The following is a 10674-nucleotide window of genomic DNA, read 5'->3' on the forward strand; positions in this document are numbered from 1 at the left end:
TTGACGCCTCCACTTCGATGCCTTCTTTCACTGCTGGGTAGGCGGCAAGGATGGGCGAATCACGAATTAGCAAGCGAAGCGATACTCGCCACAACACGAAAGGGCTGCCAACTGCGCGCCGAAAACTCGCGGCACCATCGATTGGCTGCAAAGATGCTTGTGTGCGCTATGCTCTTCTTCGAGAATCCTGTGCCTCGGGCACCGTGATGAGGCTCTGTTCCCCGGTACTGTGCGCGCGCGTGCTTCCGCGTGAACGCGTGTGTGTGCGTAAGCGTCGAGGAGAGCAGGGAAAAGTGGAAGCGCACCCACTCCTGGCAGCAAAGTGGAACGTACACTCGTGCCTTTTACTACGCCTACTGGGCACTGAGCAGGCCGGCTTTCCTTTCAAATGCATCCATTTACCCTTCCAAGCGGACTTTACTCACCACGGAACCACTTTGGGATGAACTATTTTACGAAACAAACGCCGTATTTCCGATTTGCCGCCTTACCGAACGCCGCGTTCGCGTCTCGCTTCAGAGGAGGCCAGATACTTTTCTAATTTCGCTGCTTCCCCCATGGGAAGATGCACGCACACATGCGTACGCCGGCAGTGCTGCCAGTCTGGTCCCACTGTGAAACCGATTCTCTCGACCAACATAAAAAATGAATCATAAACCGGTTCAGAATTTGTTTGCTGTTTCGCTTTTACATTGAACTACGCTTCTGACGAAACGAAAAGGTTTGCGTTACTCTAGGAAAGTGTAGCTGAAAATGTGTCCCAGTCCCAGCACGACCGGCTTGTGGGGGTTTGACAAAGTTGGCAACACTGCCTTCGGTTGCTTCGCTTTCGGGGCGACATTTCGCCGCGCATCTTGAACTGTTGCTGGTGGAAACAACTTTCTTGTAAATCGTTTTGTTTGAATTCGTTTTTCTTATGCATATCGTTAAAAGAATTTAAAACAGCATTTCCAGAAACCGTTCCGCTTATATGTATTTATTCATTGTTTGCATATGTACACTGCTCTGTATTTAAAATACTTTCGTCTTAGTTATGTCACCAAAGAGAACACAACCAATTACAATTGGTGTATCACAATTTACGCCCCTCCCCAACGTGCATACTGAGAGTTGAGTCGCAATCATATTCTATTTGAGCGATCCTACTAGAGATCCGATCCGTTTAGTTTGTATTTCTGATCTCCGATAAACGAAACCATTTCCGTTCCATGGTAGCCCTTCTTCTCGGGGGACGGATTGTTGTTGATCGTGTTTAGGCTGTTCAGCGACCCGGTATACGGTGCCGGCCCAATCAAGCTCAGTATCACCGGGAGCAAAATTGTACCGTGAAACAGCCCGTACGCAATGACCAGCAGGAAAATTTTGAAAAATGTCCTATAGGTGTATGCCTGCGAACCGGCCAGTATCGACAGGGAGAGGATGGTCGAGCCTCCGCCATAGAAGACGGCCGCACCGATATGCAGTACCGTTTCCAGACTCCGGGAGTTTCTGTCCCCTTTGTTGATCGTCAGAAAAGTGTGGCCAATGTGCGCCGCATAGTCCACGCACAGTCCGACGGCCAACTGAAGGGCTATACACGATACCAGATCGAGTGTTAATCCCCAAACCTGCATCAGTCCACCCACATTAACTAGTGTTAGCAGAACGCAGATAAAAATCCAAAAACAAATTTGCAGGTTCACAATGAGCACCACGGAGCAAATCATAACCCCGATCAGTGCCAGCGCGATGTTGCGATAAATTTCCGTATCAATGATCTCATCCGTCACCCAGTTACCGAATATTTTAGCCCACAGCGTCCGAAATTGGTCTCCGGAACTAATGTTGCTCTTCTCCAGTATGTCCTCGACTGCATACTTCGCCGGGAGATACTCTTCCCTTTCCTTAAACGGTTTGAACTTAAAGTCCATCGTGCTGACGGTAATGTTTGGCGCTGGCTGACCGCACTTTAGTTTAGTGTTGAATTTAATGTTCATCTGAAACCGTCCACCCTCGTAGCTGAACAAGAACTTCGATAAGTAATTCCGGAAGTCGCGATCACTGAGCACATCGACCGCAATGTCCTTCCCGTAGTGTTTGCTAACAAAGTCCCGGAACGGATCCACCCAAGACGACACGCTGTGCAGGATGTCGGTGCGATTTTCCATTTGGCGCGAAACATTGAGCAGATTGGGTAGCTCTTGGGTGTAATTGAGATTGCCGAACAGGAGCAATGCCTCGTACCCGACGTTCGGGTAGTGTTCGTGGGATTTAACAACAAATTGATTGTAGTACGTTTCCTCGGGGATGAACCAGTTTGGGTCAAACTTCTGGCGTAGCTTCAGTAAACTGCGTACGTTAACGGTGGTCATGAGGATGACCGCTGCGATGACTAATGTTTTACCAGCAACCGTCAGCAGCACCTTGGAGTAGAGCATCTTGACGAATCGATGCATCAGGTTGTACTCGCACCAAACACCGGTAGACTTTTCATCGTGCACTATCCATATCAGGAATGCGTTGCGCCGATTGGCGATACGGATCTCGTCGAGTGTGAAGATTGCGACGAAGAACGTGATCACGAATAAGAACATCATGAATACACCGGCCGCAGCATAAATGCAGAAAGACTGTAGAGATGGTATAACTGTAATCGAACCCACCACGAACGCCACGATGTCGGTCAGCGATGTAACGGTTATGGAGGCCCCGGCATGGTGCAGCATTAATCCCATTCGCTTGGCTAACGGTAGGTCTGGATTGGCTTTCCGCACCTTACGGTAACAGGCCATCATAACGAACATATCGTCTACACCGAGCCCCATTAGCAGGAACGGCAGTGATGTATGCACCGGTCCATAGGACACACCAAGGGCGGCCACAATGCCACAGCCCGAGATGAACCCCATGCCAACGCTCATCAGACCAACGGATCCAAGAATGACCTGAAACATAAGCATTCCATTAGTACAAATGCCTTCAGCTTTCGCATCGCATCGTAGCTTACTCGAAACTCGGTCCAACTGAACTTTGATAGCACCAACTGCATGTAAACGAACATGATGATACCACCGTAGATCAGCTTATCCATATCCTTGAACATCGATTCCTCGCTGATGTCTCCGTAACTGAGTGCAGAAAGCAAATTGAGATTGACGCGCGACCGACTCGGGGCCCATCCACAAGTACTCACCTTCTACCGGCTGCATAGTAAATGTTCGTTTCGTTCGTCGAAAGCTCAGCCTTCGCCTTGGCAACGATCTTCAGAAACTTTTCCTCCCACAGGACGGCGTTCTCCGTGACCCAGTCTTCCGTACCGGCAGCATTCCCGCTTACATCCGCATTCACCTCGGAAAAGTTGACGTGTACGAACCAGTGGGTCACGAGCGAACCGGCCGAAACTATTCGGCCACTCCAGTCCCGCTTAACGTCACCGAGCAGTTCGGCAAATTCTACCGTGTGCCCGGTCACAGGGCTTATCTTGGTGCTATTAATTCGATCGACGATCTCTTCCTTCGACAGGCCCGCGATCGTGTCCCGGTCGTACTTCCATAGCTCGAGCAGGCTGCTACCGTAGCACCCCAGTTGCAGACGTTCCACGATTGGGCAGAACAGAAACGAAGGCACATCGACGGCAGGCGTAAAGCTGGAGCCGATATCATGTGAGCTGCCAGTGTAGGACGCAATCAAGGGAACTCTGTAAAACAAAGCATTCGTATTAATCTTCCTCTACTTCAGGACCACATAGATTTACACCCGTTGGCTTACTTGTGACAAACATCCGTCCAGCCCAGGTTTTTCTCTTCACTGTTCTGGAACTTGAAACGCTCCACTTCCTCTGTGATAGTTGCAATCTAAGGTGGAAGATAAGAAGCATTAGTAGACGAGCGTCAGCAAACCAGTTTGCAGTTAAAGCGGATCCCGAAACCTACAGTCTGCAACACTTCCGGTACCAGCACGTCCGGCGCGGTGATCATAACCGTTTCTATGCGATTACCCTCCTGAAAGTGGTCTATCATCCAGTTGGTGTCATGTTGGAACTTTGACCCGAGCGGTATCCACAGCTTCATCGGGCTCTTTTCCTTGTGAAACCGCACGAAGCCAATGCTGCACACGGCCACCAGCAGCCAGCAGAGGCCAATGGTTTTCCACGCATTTTTTGAGATCCAATACCCGAGACTGTGGAAGATATCGAACAAGAAGGCCATAATATCCGTTACTTTCGTCGTCGCTGCTAACTGAACCGCCCATCTGCATTTCTTCAAAAGCAGCCAAAAAGCGAAGTGGTTGCAATAATTGTGTGAAACCATCGGTATCGATGCGGAATTGTGATAAGCCTCGTACGGATACTGTCGCCATCAAAGCCTATGGAGCATGTCGAGGTGAGTAAGTGGAACACGCGTTGGTTATTCGTGAGTGCGACATTTTGAACGTCAATGTTTGTAAGAAGCTGAGGCGAATTTCAAGAAAAAATAGGTGAATGGACGTTCGAAGTTTAACGCACCGAATCCAGCAGCGGTCATTTGTGCTGAAGAAATACACGATTAGAAAACGACTGGTTACATTCAACGAGGTGATAACGAGATGATTGCAGAGAATATGGAAAAGGTGGCCTATAAGAAGAGGATTTTATTTTTATTGCCGCAAGTTATTGCTATGGCTCCACACGTTCTCTCTTCTTCTTTGTTGTAGTAACAATTGCCATTTCGACCTGAGTTTGTTTATGTTCTCTATAGCCGTTGGTTTGGTTCGAAAGAAATATTAGCACACTATTTTGCTGTTTTGATAACATTTCAATTAAACATTCGCTCTCGACACGTTATCACCAGTGGGAATTCATTTCGTTTGAATAACGATGGTTCTTGCCCCATGTTGGGATTTGTCCGTTTTGTTAGCCTCAAAGTATACGGGAAAAGTATAATCTCAACAACAAGAACCGTACTCTCCGCAGGACTTGTGAAGGTTGTTTTGTCATTGAAAGCAAAAAGTAAAATAGAAAGTAACACTCATTTTGAGCCCTCCCTCGTTACGTTTGCGTACTCAGCAAAAGCGGCCGTTACATCGTATCGCACGCAGCTCCACGTTGCCGGATATGACTAGATAATTGAACGTTAAAAAATCCCATCATTAGAGGCCACGTTTTCGGTCAGTGCAATCGAGAAATGATGTAATTAACATCGGCGCAACCTTGCCGCAGCGCGTCGGTTCATTGTCAACTTCGCTCGGCTGAGCAGAAAGGGAAACAAAAATCTCACCAACGCGCGGTTCCTATAAAAAAACATTATGCTGTTATTGCTACAGATGAACGGAAATTACAAGTAAACAGTTACAAATCAATTAAAATCGACAAACCGCACCCAGGCGAAAAGAAATAAATCTATTAGATGGGACAAACATTTAAATAAGGGTTCAAAAGTTGTAAAAATGCGCTTAAATGTAAATTTGAAGCTTTCGCAAGCAACTCTTGCCCTATTGTTCTTCGAAGATACTGCCCGCGAACCATCAGGACTGAGTGGGAACCTAAAGAATAGCCAGACATTGTGCTGCCACGGCCGCGTTCAGAGTGGTGATTAAATTTTTAGTGATGTAATAAAAAAACCACTAAAATTCCGCAATTGTCCACACGGATATGTGCGCAACAAATGCATCCGTTGTCCATTTCTCATTTGTCTTTGTCCGCGGCACTGTTTCACCACTTGGAATTATTTATGGAAAGCATTTCACACCACTCCGGCGGCCGATACATTGCTTCGTTAGGAGGAAATAGAAAACAAAACAGATCCGACGAACAAATAAGCACCATTTAGCAAGGATTTTCTGAGGCAGTGTGTGTGGCCGCCCGTCCGTCACCCTAGTGGACCGTCGTGTACTGTGTGTCATCGGGCAATGGTCCGTCAACTTTCGCGGTCAAGGTCTCGATCCGCCACGGCCGTGCCATGAAAACGAAGCAACCCAAACCCAGCGCACGTGGTGAGAAAAACCACACATGCAAACTATTACGCAAATAACAATCGCAATACGCACAGGCAACGACCGGGATGGCACAGCACAGGAACCTCCACCAACGGGTTGACACTTTTACTTTTTCAAAGTAAAACGTAAACTTCGTGTCTAATCGGCGATTAAAGCTGAGCCAACGTCATTCCCTTTTCCCGAGTTGAGGCACGAGTTGGGCGCCAGTGCCGTTTCGGAAGGTTGCGCTGTACACAGTAATGGCGAGACACAATCGAATGACCCCTGTTGCCATTGACATTCGACGCTGCTGGCTAGCGTACACCCAATCTAATGTGTATGATCCTCTCCGGCCCGGTGAACATCGCGCTGAAACATGTCCGGTATCCACGAGCCACTGTGGCAACAATGGGCAAGGGTGCGGAGCGATTTTTGGTGAGCCACTTTCATGGTCATCAGCTATGGGGGCAACCGCCAGCCCCGTGGCTCGCATGCTGATGGCTGTTTTTGGATGTGTTGACGAATGATATCGAACTCCCTAGGAGTCACCGAATCTCATTAGGCATGGGCATTAAATTAGATTAACTTTAGATTGGACTGTACAAATAAAAAGAAACGATTTTTTGTCTCTAGACGATAGCGACATTTAAATTAGCATCAGCATGATTAGAATTAACAAAGAGGGCACCCTTTTACAAGAGAAGTTCAATTTTAGTATTTAATAGGATCCGTCTAATAGTGTTTTTTCCCCTTTTGCTTCAAGTTTGAAAGCGCTTTTACGTTAAGGTTCTTATTATTGTTTTGTTGTCGCCGTTGGAACCAATCGTTACCAAACACCAAAAGGCAGCTACCTGCTGAAGAAAATAATAATAATTAAGCTTCCACAACGACCTTCAAAGCCCTCATTAGTGGAGCATTTTCTCCATCAGCCACAGTCTAGTCGATAATAATCATCAAGCACGACAGCATCGTATCAATCGAAAGATAATGCAACCGAGTAAATGGGTTCTCTTTCCAAGTACAAAGGCAAACATTCTCTCTTGTAACATAAGGGAGAATCGAAGTCCATGATTAGTCACAAACATTCGCCACGGCATGACAGCTTGCAATCGCGTGTAGTCGCGCCTTTTTTCCTTATCACTGCTTATCACGTTCACGCACTTGGTTTGGCCAACATATCGAAACCGGTACGATCACACTCTGCGGGGTTTATCAATTGCTGACCGCCAAGGTCATTTCTCAAATGTACCCAATCGTGACCAACGACTACAGGAATAATGAATAACTACAGAAAAAAACAGCCACATCGGGTTTCGCCAGAAAACTGTAAGAATGCAGTGTGAAAACCAGGAATGTTGTTGGTGAAATGGATTGCAGCAAAAAAAAAAACCGTTGAATTTAAAGCGAAGTTCGCGATCTCTCTAATTCGATTCGCGAATTCAAAGTTCCATTTAAATCTCTCTCGCATAGTGCAAAACGAGGAAATGTTTAATAATGCGCGTTCCAACTCGCAGCAGGAAGATACCGTTTCGGCGCCAAACCTAAACCCGTTTGATGAGGGGCCAGTTTTCGAAGAATTTCACATCTTTCCGGGGCGGGTTTTGCCGTTTGCCATTCGAACCATATTTTCCAGATGTCCGAATGTCCTCCCGAAGCCTGATTCAATTCGTATGTAGATTATCGAACCGGTTCGATCGTATTTTCGATCGTACCCCTCTTCCATGCGGTTCCGAGTTCGCGCGAGGCCCAAACGTCCAATGTCAAGGTTAGGTGGTGCACCACATCCCCATAAGAGGATATCGAATAGGATTCGGGCGGAGAGCAAAGTGTGGAGAAATATTTTGCATAAATTTGCATTCCAGCAAGGGTCGTTAACTTTACCGTCGACGATGATGCTTACCTGTAGAAAAACGATCCGATCAGCATCGACACGCGGTACGACAGCCGTCCCATGCAGTCCAATCGATTGAGGTTTTCGCTGCCATCTTCGGGCCGCAGTGACGATGGTTTGGGGAAAGATTCTTCACCGTCCTCCCGGACGCAGTGCCCATTGGTGAAGGGGTCCTTAGCACCGTTCGCTTCGTAGGTATCCAACGACTTTTTGGACACCAGTGGACTCGATGGTTTCTCGTCTACCTCTTGGGCCATTGGTCCTCGTCAGCGTACGCACGTGCGTCCAGTTGGGCAAGGGAAACAACGCGATGCACTCGTTTGCAAACAAACAGTTAACAACGGTCGCCTCACCAGCACTAGCACACCGACCACACGTTCGTTCTTTATCGTAGCATTGATTGCTATACTTTATCCGGCACTTATCGCAATTAACTGGCTGTGAAGGGAAACACGCGATCAGTACATCTCGATCGGGACAGTGGGACGCGACAAACACACTTGGCGTATCGATGAGGGCCACTAAGACACTAAGAATGTTGTCACTTAGGTTGGACAGGGTCACTGCATCGTTTCTAGTACACGGCAACCCTCTCTCTGGCGCTGTTGATTATTGTGACAACAAACTGCTGTAATCTGCTTTACAGTAGCTATCACTAAGTAAAGCCCAATTAGTTTACGTCTCGGACAGCCGGAAGCACGTGGGAACCGCACCATTGATGGGAACGCAATTCACTGGACCGGTCGTACTGGGAGTGCTACCTTCGCAGCGCAGTTATCGCCCAGTAATTCTCTCATGTGATTGCATGACCGGGCGAAGTGAAATTCCATTCGCTTCATAATGGATCGTAAAATGCTCCACGCAAATTACGTCCACGGCCGGTGACCACTTTGAAAAGCGAGTTTTCTTCCGAATCAAGCATCATATGTTTTATGTCCAGTTTGCTTCCCAAAAGCTGCCAGCATAAAATAGTGGGGTCCCTTGCTTATTTGAAGTTTACGGGTTGCTTTGGGTTGGGCCCGCCACATCTTGGTGGCTTTTCGGAAGAGCAAACGCATCGCTGTTTGCATCCTTGAACTTTACGATCCCTGTTCCCATATGAAGCTGGGCTTGGGCGTCGTATCGTGATCAGCACCGGTTATTTTTATGCATACACCTAACAGCGATTGCGGCCGATTATAGCTCGTGCACGTGAACCGAGCTTAGATTGAGGAGGTTGAGGCGAACCGGCCACAGACGACCCTCCGTCAAAGGTTTGTAATTGCACGGCGAACACTTTCCCAGAAACACGGCGACCCAGTGACGCGGGAGATCAAGCACGGTTTGTTACGAGCGTAATTAAAACTAGCAAACGCCGTCTCCGCCGTTTGTCGGAGGGTTCATGTGATGCCACCATCGTCTCATTCAACCCGGCGGCGTGTCCTCGCTCGTTAAGGAGCAGCGCAGTTTCCTACGGCGCGTGAGCGAATGTGCGAGAGCGATTGGAAGTGATCGCGGTGAATCACGCGAGCTGTGACGCGAGCGGCAACGACCCATCGTGAGAATGTTTACGCAACGCACCGGTCAGTCCCTTGCGCAGTGGTCGCTGCGTTGAGCTGCTCATTTTGCGCGACGCGGCGACCAAAGGGTGCTCGTTCGATTCAATTAGACTCAATCATCTGAATTCGATTGCTCTCGCACTCTCTCGAGGCCGAGATGGTTCTAAGCCGCTTGCCGGTCGCCTTGTGCCCGTTACGTCCAGTGACCCAAAACCGGGCCCGAGACGATTTGAAGCTGAACTTTCGCCAAGCAATTATGCGCTGAAGTGCATTCGCTAAGGCGTTGTTTGCAAACGGTAGAAAAAACGGGCCTGTACTTTCTTTTAATTTAACCAATGGGAAAACCAGCTCTTGCTGGTGGTGTGCCATTTTTTCTGGCTGGCCCGGTGAAGATCGCGGATTGTGACGCAAATGGCCAATGGTCGGACCGCACATTTTTGCCTCGCTTTTGCCCGATCATTTCCCGGTGGGCGAAATCTGTTTACGCTTCACTTCCAGAGTGATTTCCCACGTCCCGGTTTTGGTGCAATTTCGTTCGCTCGCGAGTCACCCTGGGTTTTGGGCCGGTGCTAGGAAATGAAAATCATTCGTGCCCCCCGGCGGTAGAGGCCTCCGGTTTTGGCGTCGTCTCAACCATATAAAATTAACCAAATGAAAAAAAAAAAACAATATAGTCTTCGCCAATAACCGGAATGACTAAAAAAGTTACGGTTAGGGCACGATCAGATCAGACAAAGTTCGTCCGGCCGTTCATACCGCCTCCAGCTAAACCGGTTTTGCCTGAATACACGGAAATGTTCTTTAACCGGATCAACCAGATGAGGTTGGAAATTAGCGGTTCAATTTAGGCACTCTTCAGAATCACCGTTCTAGAGAATTCTCCCGATACTGTTTCTCATTAAAAGCTAAGTTCGTTCTTCGTAGAACCGATTTAAGTTCCCTCCTTGGCTCGTTTTGGGTGGAGACCAAAACTAATCTTCTTACAAAATTAGCATCGCCTCGTTCGTTTCTAACCTCATACCCGATCGCGTCAATTCGATCGAAAGCAAAAGTGCTGGATTACGATGTGACGGGCTAATGGAAAGGGGCGCAAGGTCAGGGTCGTCGAATGTCACCACCAGGGACGGTCGTCTTCCCCACCAACTTCATTTCTGGGACCAACTTCGTGGCCACGGCGGTCGCGGCAAAGCCAATGCCAATCCCATACTCGTGACCGTTAAGTGGAACCACAAACACTTGACCACCTCCCCGAGCGCCTTGCAAGCGATGTTCCCCTCCGTTTTCGGTGCAAGCCATCAGTCCGGAGTCAGTCAG

General features: G+C 48.2%; 1 protein-coding gene across 1 annotated transcript; it reads right to left on the minus strand.

Annotated features, from left to right (window-relative positions):
• Positions 1-1010: 1010 nt before the first annotated feature.
• LOC131209428 (patched domain-containing protein 3-like) lies at positions 1011-8308 on the minus strand. Its single transcript, XM_058202499.1, has 6 exons — positions 7832-8308; positions 3912-4158; positions 3748-3833; positions 3173-3676; positions 2987-3107; positions 1011-2924 (listed from the first exon to the last, which is right to left on the minus strand). The coding sequence occupies exons 1-6, from the start codon at positions 8077-8079 to the stop codon at positions 1146-1148; spliced, it is 2985 nt and encodes a 994-aa protein (XP_058058482.1). The 5' UTR covers positions 8080-8308; the 3' UTR covers positions 1011-1145.
• Between the last annotated feature and the right edge of the window lie 2366 nt (positions 8309-10674).

Source organism: Anopheles bellator, chromosome 2 (assembly GCF_943735745.2).
Source record: "Anopheles bellator chromosome 2, idAnoBellAS_SP24_06.2, whole genome shotgun sequence".
In the NCBI taxonomy this organism is placed as follows: domain Eukaryota; kingdom Metazoa; phylum Arthropoda; class Insecta; order Diptera; family Culicidae; genus Anopheles; species Anopheles bellator.

What these genes read in the sequence shown, in the direction of transcription:
- LOC131209428 (XM_058202499.1), bottom strand. Translation starts at nt 8,079, where the DNA reads ATGGCCCAAGAGGTAGACGAGAAACCATCGAGTCCACTGGTGTCCAAA. An exon ending in ATCGGATCGTTTTTCTACAG is followed by an intron (nt 4,159 to 7,831) that starts GTAAGCATCATC and finishes TATCTTCCACAG; the next exon opens with TCTCGGGTATTGGATCTCAA. An exon ending in TACTATGCAGCCGGTAGAAG is followed by an intron (nt 3,108 to 3,172) that starts GTGAGTACTTGT and finishes TTCTGCACTCAG; the next exon opens with TTACGGAGACATCAGCGAGG.